This window comes from Oncorhynchus nerka, linkage group LG28, assembly GCF_034236695.1.
Source record: "Oncorhynchus nerka isolate Pitt River linkage group LG28, Oner_Uvic_2.0, whole genome shotgun sequence".
Taxonomy (NCBI): domain Eukaryota; kingdom Metazoa; phylum Chordata; class Actinopteri; order Salmoniformes; family Salmonidae; genus Oncorhynchus; species Oncorhynchus nerka.
This window is the reverse complement of record NC_088423.1, coordinates 61,724,599-61,739,876: the sequence shown is the minus strand read 5'-3', so window position 1 is coordinate 61,739,876 and position 15,278 is coordinate 61,724,599. Positions and strand designations below refer to the sequence as shown.

Sequence of the window (15,278 nt, the reverse complement as noted above, 5' to 3'; positions counted from 1 at the left end):
ATATATCAGAGACATGATCATGTACCAATGTAATCAAGGTTTGAAATTATTGTTTTTGTCTTGTGCAATATCTGTTCGGGCTTCTTGCATCAATTTGCAGAGTACAAATTATTTATAATTATTTTCCCCTCCCCCCAACCCATGGCTGAATCTAGTTGAAGACCTCTGCTGTAAACCCTTTGGATGCTTTGTCCACTAACACCAATCAAGCCAGGCGGTAGAGATTTTACAGTTAGGACTCATTGCATGGCTGTACTGAGAACCGATCAATAATTAATAGTACTCAGTGAACAAATCTACCCTAGCTCAGGATTGGTGCATTGCTTGGTTCAGAAAATTAATTGGCCATGTGAAAGGATAAGGCATTTCTCGCCAATTATGTGTGTTGCTGGGGTACAACAGTTGACAGCAAAGTGAACACATGCTTGTCTGAGATTAGAGGCCTATGATTGTTTCCCTGTTATCAAATGTCATTTTCACTTGAGTCATTGAAGATCTGCACAATTTGTAGGTGGAGTTGTATCAAGGACTCATTTTCTCTCCTATTTATGTTTATAATAAAAAATCTATCCTAGTATTCATTTATTTATGAAAAGTAATCCTAACCTTTAAAGGTATCTCCTGTACTTTGTTTGTTGTACTTTTACCCATTTTTCTCCCCAATTTTTTGATATCCAATTGGTAGTTAAGGTTTTGTCCCATCGCTGCAATTACCCTACAGACTTGAGAGGCGAAGTTCGAGAGCCATGCATCCTCCGAAAAATACCCTGCCAGTCGGCAGTGCTTCTTGACACACTGCTCGCTTAACCCGGAAGCCAGCCGCACCAATGTGTCAGATGAAACACCTTCCAGCTGGTGACCGAAGTCAGCTTGCAGATGCCTGACCTGCCACAAGCCACTAGAGCGCAATGGGACAAGGAAATCCAGGGCGGCCAAACCCTGCCCTAACCCGGACCATGCTGGGCCGATTGTGCACCGCCTCATGGGTCTCCCGGTCACAGCCGGCTCTGACACAGCCCGGGATCGAACCCGGGTCTGTAGTGATGCCTCAAGCACTGCAATGCACTGCCTTAGACTGCTGCGCAATTTGGGAGGCGATTTCCAGGACTTTTGTATACTTTTTAGCAAGTAGTTCTGAAAGTAGCCAAAAACGGTTCCCAAAATGGTCCCCGACTATGTGCACTACGTCAATGCTCTCTTTTGCTCTACTGTGTGTGCATCTTGCTAGCGATCACTCAAATGGCAAGGGGTTGAAGCTCATTGGCCTGAACTCTAATTGCTAGGGGGCTGGCACACGTGGGAGGAAATGTAGAGAAAATGGCACTGCACAGCTTCCAGAAAAGATTTGCTTTCAAACGAGGGAATTTGTGGCTAATTCTGCTCATAGTTTATACATGTATAAACACATTGACACATCCAGCCTGAAGCGGGAGGTTTAAAAAAAATGATACTGATCGTCAAGTATGTGTAACCGACGTGAAATGTCTAGCTAGTTAGCGGGATGCTTGCTAATAACGTTTCAATCGGTGACGTCACTTGCTCTGAGACCTTGAAGTAGTTGTTTCCCTTGCTCTGCAAGGGCTGCGGCTTTTGTGCCGTGATGGGTAACAATGCTTCGAGGGTGACTGTGGCGAGGAGAAGGACAGAAGCAATACTGTTACAATTTTCTTTAAACACTCTTTAGCATGGAGTAGCTATGGACATCTACCATGTAAACATGTCTCGAATCTTGGGGCCGTTCAACACAGCTAGCCAATTGTATAAGTGTAAATGTCAGTGTATTTCGTGTCAGAAAGCAGTTTTCACCTTTACACCCCAGGGTAGTTGTAATCGAACCAAATGCGTTGTTCTTAGATAACAACACATTGACCTAGCTTCTCGCATCCCTTGAGTGAGTTGTGCAAATAATTCAGAAGTATTTTTTTTATGTAGGCCAAGGAGCTGGCAGTATTTTTAGGTCCACTCATTTCATATCCTCAACGCAATAAGGCAAATCACTCTGCTCTAGTAGCTGTGCACTCCATGTAACGTTCTCTAGGTTCCCTACCCTTGTTTGCATCCAGAATGAACGACAATGTACAGTGCTTGTAATTTATTTGTTATATCATTCTTGTGTGTCTAATTTTTGTCATGTACTTTTCGATTTCTCTCATGTCTTCCACGTGCATGTTACACTTTTTCCTTGGCCAAACTCTGGATGTCTTGGTCTCAGCCACTGTAAGTCATTTCCATCCACTGTCTGTTTTTCTTTTGACTACATGGGTGTCATGTTTGTCCTGTCCTGTTTGGTGTGTTTCTGTAGTGGTTGTGAAAGGCACTGGATGGATAGTATCGACGCTGAGGGCTTGTACCTGTCCACGGAGCAGCATGGGCAGCCACAATGTGAGCTTCCCCAAACTGCCCTGGAGGTGCCCACCATGGGGGGGTAAGAACTCTTTCTCTCCCTTGCTTTTTCCCCCATCAGTGGACCTTCTGCCTACACTTGTATGCTTTGGGTCGACATGCCACACAAGGGCTAATTCTGGTGCTGAAATGCAGTAGAGGACACGAACTACAGTAGTAGATACTAGTTGGGCCTACAAGTAGTGGTTAAGAGGTGCATGTGAAGCATGGTAGTGTATTAAGATTCTAAAGTTGAAAAGCCTTAGGATGTTTTGACATTTTGGATAATGACTCCTGCATCTGTTATTCTATAATGTAGACAGTAGTGTTGCACGGGATGTTGAAAATGTTCAATACTAGAACATGAAACTGTTTGTTACTGAAATGTTTGTTTTGGTACTTGTGTCATGTGTGTGTCTCGGATAAATTCTATCGGCACAGTCAATGTCCCCCTTATAGTACGAGGCACCGCACTGTGCCTGCTCCACTTACTGATTGTTAGCCTGTACTGGGATCTGGACTGCATCATATGTTCGCTCCAAACGCATGCTGCACAGAAGTTAATACACTTGAATAATGTGACACTGCATGTAGAAATGTTGAAACTGTTAATTACAGTTTGCAAAACAACGTCCATAAAGGCTAGAACACTCTATAATGCGAGAAGGTACTGGTAGCTTTGTAAGTATGTAAACTTCCGACTTCAACTGTATAACGCAGCTCTGTACTATTTATAGGTATGTGTTTTGGTAAAATGAAAATGTTTATTTTTATACTATAAACTACTGACAACATTTCTCCCAAATTCCAAATAAAAAGAGTAATTTAAGAGCATTTATTTGCATAAAATGACAACTGGTCAAAATAACAAAAGATGCAGTGTTGTCTGACCTCGAATAATGCAAAGAAAATTAGTTCATATTCCTTTTTAAGCAACATAATACTAATGTTTTAACTTATGGAGAGTTCAGATATCAATATTTGGTGGAATAACCCTGATTTTCAAACACAGCTTTCATGCGTCTTGGCATGCTCTACACCAGTCTTTCACATTGATGTTGGGTGACTTTGTCATACCTGATGCATAAATTCAAGCAGATCGTTCAAGCACATTGTTTGATGGTTTGTGACCGTCTTCCTCTTGATCACATTCCAGAGGTTTTCAATGGGGTTCAGGTCTGGAGATTGGGCTGGCCATGACAGGGTCTTGATCTGGTGGTCCTCCATCCACGCCTTGATTGAACTGGCTCTGTGGCATGGAGCATTGTCCTGCTGGGAAAACCAATCCTCAGAGTTGGGGAACGTTGTCAGAGCAGAAGGAAGCAAGTTTTCTTCCAGGACAACCTTCACAAAGACACATCTGCCCTATTCTAGCCTTGCTGAAGCACCCCTAGATTCTCCACCAAATTTCACAGTGGGTGCGAGACCTGCAGAGGCCCACAAGCCACAGTGTCGCACCCACTGTGAATTTCGGTGGAGTACACAGCATTTTGTACTGGCTGGCATTTTGTATTCCTAATTGACCCAGCATGTAACTTGACATTGTATAGAAATGGTCACGAAAGCTTGAAAGCAGTGTTTGCTATAATTTAAGTAGGGCGTAATAAATCGTAATAGTGGTTTTGAAACCACTCCGGTTGGTGTGATTGCGCAACAAAATAAAGTTTATTGAGCCATCCACTGGCCAGGTTGTTTACACAGGTCCCCCTCCTTGTTTGTGTTCGCTTTCATACCTGTAGCTTTTCTAAGGTCAGGGGGTTAGGGTGGGAGTTAATGCGACCAATGTCATATGGCCCAGCCCCCCCCAACTACGCAGAACAACAGGGTGACCGTGTCCCAGTGCCGGAACCTGATTGTCTCCCCAGCCTCATATTAGTGCAGGGATTACCAGCTCGCTCCAGTTCCCCATTCATTCTGGACAGTCACTCACCCTTATCAGCCTCAATCTGACGCTCTATTTATCTGACGCTGCACCCAGTTCTGCTTGGCTAAGAGAAATGCTCACAAAAAGCCCTAGCCCATCAGCACTTTATTTGTGGGATCTGGGGCCACAGCTTTTAGTGGCCTGCCTACTCTTCTGTTATTCTAGACCCAGATTGTTGGACAGTGAGGATTTGTTTTGTGTTATACTCTGGTTCAACGTTTCACCGTTGTCCATTTAATTGAAGTTGTTGGTTCTTTACCATTTTGTTACTTCTCTTAGTTTTTAATCAGCCTCTGTGGTTTCGCCATAGTTTTTCCACAGCAGCCTCCGGCTGAAAAGTTTGAGAAGGCTCTAGTGGTTTGCAGTGTATCGACTTGAAAAAGTGTGATCAAGTTTGTTTTTCTTTGGCAAAGGGAACATAGCCAAAAACATGGGCTCTTTTAAGCTGGATTTTTGCCTGAGATGATGGTGGACCATTGCTCTTTGAATTCTAGTCCTGTGTGAGTAGTTTCTTATTTATTTTAGCAATGAGTTAATAAGCTTATGGCTTGTACGGAATATGTTTTTAAAGTGCTTTTCAGAAATGCATTTGAGGTGTAGTTTCTTAAACTTTCATTTTGGGGGTGGGGGGGGGTTGGTAGGCTATAATGTTACATGTTTAAGATAGTGGTTCCACCTCGTATTCAGCTGTGTATTTTCAGCTGTATAGACTGATACTCAATTTCTTGATCTGTAGTTTGGTCCCGGCATGTGACTTTTTTTTTGTGCTTGCCATAATGTTCCAGTCCAAAACTTGGTGCTTTAAATTTGATATGTAGGTGTTGGAGGTGAAAACGATAGAAGAGCGAGTTTTCAACAGGTGAAGTCTGTTGAACTCTGCATCCTACAAATGAGTAGATACAGTATGTCTGGTTGGAGGGGTGTATGCTGGGCAAAGAACATTCAGAAATCTCTTCCAATACAAATTGCTCGTGAGCATCAGAGGTGAATGAGTTACATACACAGCTTGAGCAAGACATTCATCAGCATTTCTCTGACTACGTTCCTCCATTGAGTAAAAAAAAAACTTGTGATTCCAGGAGGACCATGAGCTGTTGCTATCGATAAGGTGTCTGATGCAGCATTTTCACCTTGGATAGAAGTAGAGTGACTTTTGTCAGAGGTTGCTTGTTGTGAGCACTGAGGAAACTTTATGCACTTGGCCACACTTCTGCATCTTTGTTGCATTCTTCACACATGGGTTGGCACAGTATTTGCAAATGTACACAGCTTTTCCTTCTATATTAGTTGCAGTGAAATGTCTCCACACATCAGATAGTGCCTGTGGCAATTTCCTGTAAAGATTTTTTTTTTTATTGTACAAAAAAACAAGTGCAGTTAGATTAAACAACTTTGTCAGATAAATGTTTTAATATGAAACGTGTACGGAAACAGGTGAGTTAACACTCCTCAGTTAGCAGGCTCACGCAAGCTAAAACTCACATGGTAGCAAAAACTAACTAGCATAAATTATTAACAATTTAGAAATTATTAATTGTCTGAGTAGAGGACCTTGTGCATTTCCGTTAAAATAACAACCCAATGTTTATATCCCAGGACAAATTAGCTAGCAACAGCAAGCTAGCTATTTAAATTGGCATAAATGTTTAATGCTTTTTGACCTGTCCCCAAATTCGTATAGTTGGTTCAGAGTTTTTGATATTTCAACCTGTGTGTCCTGATCGCGTCTGGTGTGTGGGGACGAAATCAACATGCATACGATACTGCATGCTCGCGTGCGGTCTGGTCAGCATGTTAGGCAGTCTTGATTGGACTACTCTGACGATATGGAGGTACAATAGGTGTTTGTCAATCGAAAACCTAGTTTTGTGCTTGCACATTAAAATTATATTTATGGCTTTTTATATTAATTCATACACATTATGAATTTGACAAGAATGGACTTGATATAGACTAGTATTTTCTTGTTTTGTTCTGTGCGGCCATCAATATTGCATGAGATGAATAATTGTTTGGTTATGAATGATCAGATCTCCCAAAACAAACTTCACTTTCAAGATCATTCTCTTTAGAGCTATTGGTCTTAGTTGCATAGGTCAATTCTCTGCTGGCAGTATGCATTTGGTGCTGGATGTTTTTGTATGCATGTTAGAACGTTTCCTCAGATGGCACCTCTTTCAACTGACACTTAACAACAACATTACTTGACTACAAGTTATGCAGTGCTACTGAAATAGTCTAGACTTGATTGTACATTTCTGCAAAACAGCCTTTGCTCTGAATATGGAATTTTGTGAAGCTTCCAGCTGCTTAGTCGATTATGCAAATATGTTATTTCTAGCAGGGACATATTTAATGTGCCACTGGGGAAGACTGCTCATAAATGTTGCTTCTGTTGCCCAAGTTAACATCATGTAGCCATATTATAACAACTGTTACCTTTCACTCTCAGGGCGAAGAAGATGAACGGGACCCTGGACCACCCGGACCAGCCCGACATCGATGCTATCAAGATGTTCGTTGGCCAGATCCCACGGTCCTGGGCAGAGGAACAGCTGCGGGAGCTTTTTGAGCCTTACGGCGCCGTCTACGAAATCAATGTCTTGCGTGACAGGAGTCAAAACCCCCCCCAAAGCAAAGGTGACAGTGCTGTCTTGAGTTCTTCACCAGAGGTGTCCATTACACTCTCCCCTCACCCTATACAGAATTCCCTGCCCTTTATATATATATATATATATTGGCTGTGTTGCTGAATTCTCTGGGATCCTGTTCCCGATAGCTAAACAACGGAAGCTTCTGCATATTTGCGGGATTCTCTACTTTACTACATCCTCCGCTGCCGCAGAGTAGCAGGAATCACAAGCAGTCTAAATAGCGATTTAATGGTATTTTTTTTCATCATCATTGAAAACATTGACTGAGTTGGAGGAAGATGGGCAGTCAAAATAGTGTTTTTCTTTTTCAGTTTTTAACAGATGTAGGTTATTTGTGTTTAAAACACAGATTTGTTTTTTCTCCAATGCAATATGTAGACTGCGCCCTACTTGTGCTACTGCAATATCCTTAGTTACAACCGACCGAGAAGGTTGTAGCCTACATCTTAAATTGGCCTACAAAATATATATTTTTTGAAATGTTGGTTCAAATTGCAGGTTTTTATATCAGCTGTTCAGAAATATGAGACTCGGATGTAGTCTTGCCTACATCATGTCAATCAAATCGGTTGATGGGAAGGGTTCAGAAGAGGGAGAGAAACGTGAAGAGATGTGTGCGTGAACTAGCACATGTACAGAACATGTTCTTTAGAGTAACATTTACTTTGTCTAACAACTGTCTATATCCCCAAACAGGTTGTTGTTTCATAACATATTACACTCGCAAATCTGCATTGGAAGCACAAAATGCTCTTCACAACATGAAAATTCTCCCAGGGGTGAGTAGGTTTGGTAGAAATGTTTACTTCCTCCATAAATCAAATTGGGAAGCTTGCTAGGTTGTAATAGAACAACAGGCAGTGCTGCTGTTCAGCTTTTATCTCTAGATATGTAGGACCCTATAGGACCCGTATATTTTTCCTGTTTACTTATTTTTTTCCCCAAATTCAGTTTTCTCCATTTTGTTTTTCCAGGTTTCCGTTTCTTTTTTTTTATCACACTTGTTTAAATAGAAAACAACTAAATGGGATGCTTTAAGTCCACAACAATGGTTAAACCACATCAAAAGACTGCTTTTGAGCTACACAAAGTTGTAGACGCGTGCACCAGACATACAGTCAGGGGAAATTCTCTTTGCCTCTTAAGAAAGTTGCAGGAAATACCCATCACTGATGCATTCTGTTCATGTCTTAAGATAAACCTGGGCAAATTGAAATAATGTTCCATACATTTAGTTTATTCCCTACGAAGTTTAATACATTTAAATGTTGTTGAATTCCGTTTTAATGTATTGATTCCATCTGTATTCTCCACATTGCAGATTTTATAGGGCCCTAGGGATGCCAAACACACATCCATTTATACTAGAGGTCGACCGATTATGATTTTTCAACGCCGATACCGATTATTGGCGGACCAAAAAAGCCTATTTTTAATTTAATTTTTTTTGTTGATTTTTTTATTTTGAAAGAATGACAATTGCAACAATACTGAATGCACACTTATTTTAACTTAATATAATACATCAATAAAATCTATTTAGCCTCAAGTAAATAATGAAACATGTTCAATTTGGTTTAAATAATGTAAAAACAAAGTGTTGGAGAAGTAAAAGTGCAATATGTGCTATGTAAGAAAGCTAATGTTTCAGTTCCTTGCTCAGAACATGAGAACACATGAAAGCTGGTGGTTCCTTTTAACATAAGTCCTCAATATTCCCAGGTAAGAAGTTTTAGGTTGTAGTTATAAGAATTCTAGGACTATTTCCCTCTATACCATTTGTATTTCATTAACCTTTGACTATTGGATGTTCTTATAGGCACTCTAGTATTGCCAGTGTAACAGTATAGCTTCCGTCCCTCTCCTCGCTCCTCCCTGGGCTCGAACCAGCAACACAAGGACAACAGCCACCATCGAAGCAGCATTACCCATGCAGAGCAAGAGGAACAACTACTAGAAGGCTCAGAGCGAGTGATGTTTGAAACGCTATTAGTGCGCGCTAACTAGCTAGCTATTTCACTTCGGTTACACCAGCCTCATCTCGGGAGTTGATAGGCTTGAAGTCATAAACAGCGCAATGCTTGACACACAACGAAGAGCTGCTGGCAAAACGCATGAAAGTGCTGTTTGAATGAATGTTTACGTGCCTGCTACTGCCTACCACCGCTCAGTCAGATACTTAGATACTTGTATGCTCAGTCAGATTAAGTGCAACGCAGGACACGCTAGATAATATCTAGTAATATCATCAACCATGTGTAGTTAACTAGTGATGAGGCCGTCATTGAAAATATGAATGTGTTCTTAGCTGACTTGCCTAGTTAAATAAAGGTATAAAAAACGGCAAATCGGCGTCCAAAAATACCGATTTCTGATTGTTATGAAAACTTGAAATCGGCCCTAATTAATCGGCCATTCCGATTTAATCGGTCGACCTCTAATTTATACCTATCAAGGCAATATCCGTCAGCACTTCTTCCTTTAAATTCAATGTCTTTCCTCAACAGATGCATCACCCCATTCAGATGAAGCCAGCTGACAGTGAGAAGAATAATGGTGAGTATAGCTACATCTCTGCAAGCAGTGGAGCCTGGTGGATGGTGTGGTAATTTTGTTTTCATATTGAAGCCCTACCTCTTAGAAGCTGACGTTGTTGTATGTAGTCTCTAATGCAGTTACTCAATGTTTGTTGAAACAACCTTGTCTTCATTCTCTTTCAGCGGTGGAAGACAGGAAGTTGTTCATAGGAATGATATCGAAAAAGTGTAATGAGAATGACATCAGACTTATGTTCTCACCGTACGGACAGATCGAGGAATGTAGAATACTACGTGGGCCGGATGGACTGAGCCGTGGTGAGGCAGATTCAGTTCACCTTTCATCCTCACCGTCACACACACACCTTCAACAAGATGCACCCAAACACACATACACATTTACTCTATCAGTTATACTATGAGGACTAGTCATTGTTTTGACATTAATCTCTCTACATGCGGTACATACACTCCCACACACTCACTCTAAAATAGTTGCATACAGATGGGTGAAAAGTCATTACTCTCATTTGTCCTCTTGTGTACAAATCCCACATCTTCCATACAAATCCTCTCACAGAAAATGTACCAATCTCAAGGTCATCACTTCTAGATGTAGCATATTGACTTAAATTCTAGCTATTTATGATCCAAATATCTGTTAGACACTGTTCCAAATGCGTTTTTTGGAGGGCTGTTTAACTAAAACAAGAACTTACCAGACTCCATAGCATGCTGCAATCTGCGCTGTATGCTTTCCACTATCTGTTTCTAAATGCTGTCAGGATTCAGGACCGTGTATGTCAACCATTTATGAGTTGTTCCCCTTCTGCAGGTTGTGCGTTTATAACTTTTACAGCAAGACAGATGGCACAGTCAACAATCAAATCCATGCACCAATCACAAACTATGGAGGTAAGCGTTGAACCTGCACACCTCCCATTCTTCAGAAACAGAATCTACACTGAACAAAAATATAAATGGAACATGTTGGTCACATGTTTCATGAGCTGAATTAAAAGATTCCAGGAACGTTCCATATGCACATAAAGCTTATTTCTCAAAAGTTGGCATTTCTCCTTTGCCAAGATAACCATCCACCGGACAGGTGTGGCATATCAAGAAGCTGATTAAACATCATGATCATTACACAGGTGCACCTTGTACTGGGGACAATAAAAGGCCACTCTAAAATGTGCAATTTTGTCTCACAACACAATTCCACAGATGTCTTTTAGTTTTGAGGGAGTGTGATATTGGCATGCTGACTGCAGGAATGTCCAACAGAGCTGTTGCCAGATAATTGAATGTTCATTTCTCTACCATAAACCTCCTCCAACATCGTTTTAGAGAATCTGACATTGCGTCCAACCGGCCTCACAACCGCAGACCACGTGTACGGCGTCGTGTGGGCAAGCGGTTTGCTGATGTCAACGTTGTGACCAGATTGCCCCATGGTGGAGTTGGGGTGATGTTATGTGCAGGCATTAGCTATGGACCATAAACACAATTGCATTTTATTGATGGCAATTTGAATGCACAGAGCTACCGTGACGAGATCCTGATGCCCATTGTCGGGCCATTCATCCGCTGCCATCGCCTCATGTTTCAGCATAATAATGCACAGCCCCATGTCACAAGGATCTGGACACAGTTCCTGGAAGCTGAAAATGTCCCAGTTCTTCCATGGCCTCATACTCACTAAACATGTCCCACACATTGAGTATGTTTAGGATGCTCTGGATCGACGTGTACGACAGGGTCTTCCCACCAATATCCAGCAACTTCGCACAGCCATTGAAGAGGAGTGGGACAACATTCCACAGCCCACAATCAACAGCCTGATCAAGTATATGCAAAGGAGATGTGTTGCGCTGCATGAGGCAAATGGTGGTCACACCAGATACTGATTGGATTTCTACTTCTACTTTCTACTTTTTTTTTTTTTTAGGTATCTGTGACCAACAGATGCATGTCTGTATTCCAAGTCATGTGAAATCCATAGATTAGGGCCTAATTTATTTATTTCAATTGTCTGATTTCCTAATATGAGCTGTAACTCCGTCAAATCTTTGAAATTGTTGCATGTTGAGTTTATATTTTTGTTCGGTATAACATGATAACCTGCTTTTTTTCCCTCTGCCTTATATGATTGGCTGGCCCATTACTCAAGTAATGCCATTTTGAAATGGCTGTTATCATGCTAGAGGAATATCTATATGAAATGACACTATTTGCTGTCTTTCCTGCCTTTTTAGGGCTGCTCGTCTCCCATCGTAGTGAAGTTTGCCGACACGCAGAAGGACAAGGAGCAAAAGCGCATCACCCAGCAGCTTCAGCAGCAGATGCAGCAGCTCAACACTGCCTCAATGTGGGGGAATCTGACCGGGCTCAACTCTCTTGGACCACAGTATCTGGCAGTAAGTGACCACCTCTTCCGGCGCCATCCCCAGCAGAGCTTTGGAATGGCCCATGGCTTGGCTTCAAGCCCTTGTTAATGTTCCAGTTTAGACATTTTTAGGTTCATATTTTCAGAGGTAGGTATTCAGGAAAAAGCTTAACTTGTTTGTGTTTGCGAGCAAATTAAGGTTTTGGTTGCAATTTGTTACAATCTCAGGTTTGTTGTAGAAAGATGAGGGTTACTGGGACGCATTCAAATGCACTGCTGTTTGGCAGACTGATTTAGACAGTCTCTAGATCAGGGGTGTCAAACTAATTTTGCCCTGGGGGCCGCATTAGGTCTAAATACAGTTCTGGAGGGATTTAAATATTTAAACGGCGTCAAAATTGAATGTCGGTCCATTATAATTTCCACACAGTTTCAATTTGGTTTTAATGATTTAAAAGTAGGGATGCACGATATATTGGTGAACATATCGGAATCGGCCGATATGAGCTGAAAATGCCAACATCTGTATCGGCCCAATGTCTAGTTTAACGCCGATGTGCAAAACCGATGTCAAAGCTGACGTGCATACCTATATAACGTAGGTACATAACATAATGACGCCACGTAAAATGTTGCGCTATACGTGCAACACAGTGTTCCTAACCTAGCCCACAATGTCTGCTGTGTGGCTCGAGCAGTCAACAAGTCCAGCTGTCATTTGAACGAGTAAGAACATTTCAGGAGACAACTCAAAGGCGAAATCCATTAACGCCAAGATAATGGAATTCATTGCCCTTGACAATCAACCGTTCTCTGTCGTGGGTGATGTTGGCTTTCGCTGACTGGTCGAGCACCGGTACGTACACCTGTTGCCCTACTGGAGTTACACAGTAATAGCGTCACTGCTATTAGTTTCACGACATACTATGGAACGCCCTTTGGGTCTTTAATTTTACATGTCAAATAACACTTCTATTATAGAATGTTGTATGTTCTGAATTTGCACATGCACACGACACCACTACGATCAGTTGCACTGTCAAAGCTGTACCTAAGTCTGTAAACACAATTCACAAACTATGCTATGGGCCAAACTATTACAATACCGCGTTTAGTAATAAAGCATCAGTTGTTCGACCCCAACTTCTGGGGTAGCTAGCTTTCGCTTGGTACCTAGCTAGCACCAATGCAACCAGCCTGAAAACATTGACCAGTAGAAACTGCAGTCATTTTCATTATTCTTAGCAATGATTTAGGCATTCTTCTGAGTAAGTATTGTTGTTCGCTTATTGAAATTGAACTTTAGTTAATGAAAATAAATGGCTTGCCAGCTACTTAACCCTGTTGCCCAAAGCTAACGTTATAAGCAGCCGGCTAGCTTCATCTGGCTAGTGAGGCTTGACTGGGTTATGTTGTGAAACAATAAGGATTAGGCGCAATAGTCGAATTTGCGGTTTGCCTTCAAAATAAAAGTACCTTGGGCCTCCTGGGTGGCGCAGTGGTCTAGGGCACGGCATTGCAGTGCTAGCTGTGCCACCAGAGACTCTGGGTTCGCGCCCAGGCTCTATCGCAGCCGGCCGCGACTGGGAGGTCCATGGGGCGACGCACAATTGGCCCAGCGTCGTCCGGTTTAGGGAGGGCTTGGCCAGTAGGGATATCCTTGTCTCATCGCACACCAGCAACTCCTGTGGCGGGCCGGGCGCAGTGCACGCTAACCAGGTCGCCAGGTGCACAGTGTTTCCTCCGACACATTGGTGCGGCTGGCTTCCGGGTTGGATGCGCGCTGTGTTAAAGAAGCAGTGTGGCTTGGTTGGGTTGTGTTTCGGAAGACGCATGGCTTTCGACGTTCGTCTCTCCCAAGCATTGTAGCGATGAGACAAGATAGTAACTACTAACAATTGGATACCATGAAATTGGGGAGAAAAGGGTGTAAACAGTATTATTTATTTTTTAAGTACCTCTTTGAAAGTGTTGCAGAAGTTTACAATTGGTGGAATCATGCCATATTTAGACTAGATAATGTTAAACAAGGTTGGAATGTGAAGCAATGAAATGGGGTATTAGTCTACTTGATGACACCCACAGAACACAACTGAAGAGTTTGTGCAAATATTAGCGTTGTAGCTCTTATTGCGGGTCTATGACTGTGTGAAATAACCTCCCCAGTCAGCCTATTGTGTGTATTGACATTCATATTGCACTGTACAGCTTTAACTAAGGATTGGGGATCAATGAAATGGGGTATCAGTCTACTCAATACCCAATATATTTTTTTACCAACATCCTCAGAGTTATCAGACTCCAAAACATCCACGCAGTATTGTTTTTCCTCCGGAATAGTGTTCAATACACATAGGTTGACAATAAATGTGGCTCAATTCAGTTGTTTCCTGCAATAAGAGCTACGACACGAATGTTCTCAGGGTGTCACTGAGTAGACTGATGCCCCATGTCATTGATCCACAATCCATAGGTAAGGCTGTACAGTGGAATAAGTATGCCCCCAATGCAGTTCTAAAGTATAATACATGCAGTGTGATTTCTACAGATCTTGGTCAAATTAACATTTTGTCTTTTGATTTTTATAACATTCCAACCTCGTTTAGCATGATCTATTCAATTATCACATAATTCGACTATTTTTATTCATTTGTATCACTCAATGACAGTTTTATTTTGAAGGCTAACCGCAAATTCCACTATTGTGCCGAATCCTTATTGTGGCTAGCTTCACATAGGTGGTTACGACCGCCATTAATCAAATAAGAACTGTCTTATAAATTAGGGGTATTTTATGTGACACCTAGCTATATAGTTAGCTAGCTAACTATATAGCTACTCAAACAGATTGTCGTTTTGCTATGTTATTGGGGAAGAACATTGTTTGCATCCATGAGCTAGCTAGCTTTTTTTTATGACTAGCCACTGTAGGTGAGCGAGACAACTTTACCAGCATCATAGCATATGTATCGATGAATCGTTGTGACATATGAAATACGAGTGATAGTGTAATCAATGTGTAACTACCTAAAAAATGAATGCATTAAATTATTGGTTGAGAATGAAACGACTGAAGAAATGAACAACGAAACAGCATAGCAAGTAAGTGAAAGAAATAGGTTTTGATTGTGTTTTATTGGTAGTGGGGACATACGTACATTCCAACCAAATGACTTTTTGGTGTGCGTGTGTAACCTTTGTTTAACTAGGCAAGTCAGTTAAGAACAAATTCTTATTTACAATAAGAGCCAAACCCGGACGACGCTGGGCCAATTGTGCGGCCCCCTATGGGACTCCCAATCACGTCCGGATGTGATACAGCCTGGTTTCGAACCAGGTTCTGTAGTGACGCCTCTTGCACTGAGATGCAGTGCCTTAGACCGCTGTGTCTG

The 15,278-nt window shown here is 41.7% G+C and overlaps 1 protein-coding gene across 28 annotated transcripts in view; it reads left to right on the top strand.

Moving 5' to 3' along the window:
- The window catches only part of LOC115113481 (CUGBP Elav-like family member 1), a 38,289-nt gene that overhangs the window by 9,860 nt on the left and 13,151 nt on the right, over positions 1-15,278 (top strand). For 20 of the 28 annotated variants that reach the window (XM_029641193.2, XM_065012989.1, XM_029641207.2 and 17 more), the window contains exons 3-9: positions 2,303-2,425; positions 6,759-6,946; positions 7,657-7,739; positions 9,468-9,516; positions 9,681-9,815; positions 10,333-10,412; positions 11,756-11,917. In XM_029641193.2, coding sequence (XP_029497053.2) covers positions 2,322-2,425; positions 6,759-6,946; positions 7,657-7,739; positions 9,468-9,516; positions 9,681-9,815; positions 10,333-10,412; positions 11,756-11,917 — 801 coding nt within the window. In that variant the 5' untranslated portion in view covers positions 2,303-2,321. Of the gene's footprint in view, positions 1-2,302; positions 2,426-4,456; positions 4,807-6,758; positions 6,947-7,656; positions 7,740-9,467; positions 9,517-9,680; positions 9,816-10,332; positions 10,413-11,755; positions 11,918-15,278 lie in introns of those variants that run through there. The other 8 variants (XM_065012991.1, XM_065012990.1, XM_029641204.2 and 5 more) reach the window with 4 other exon arrangements.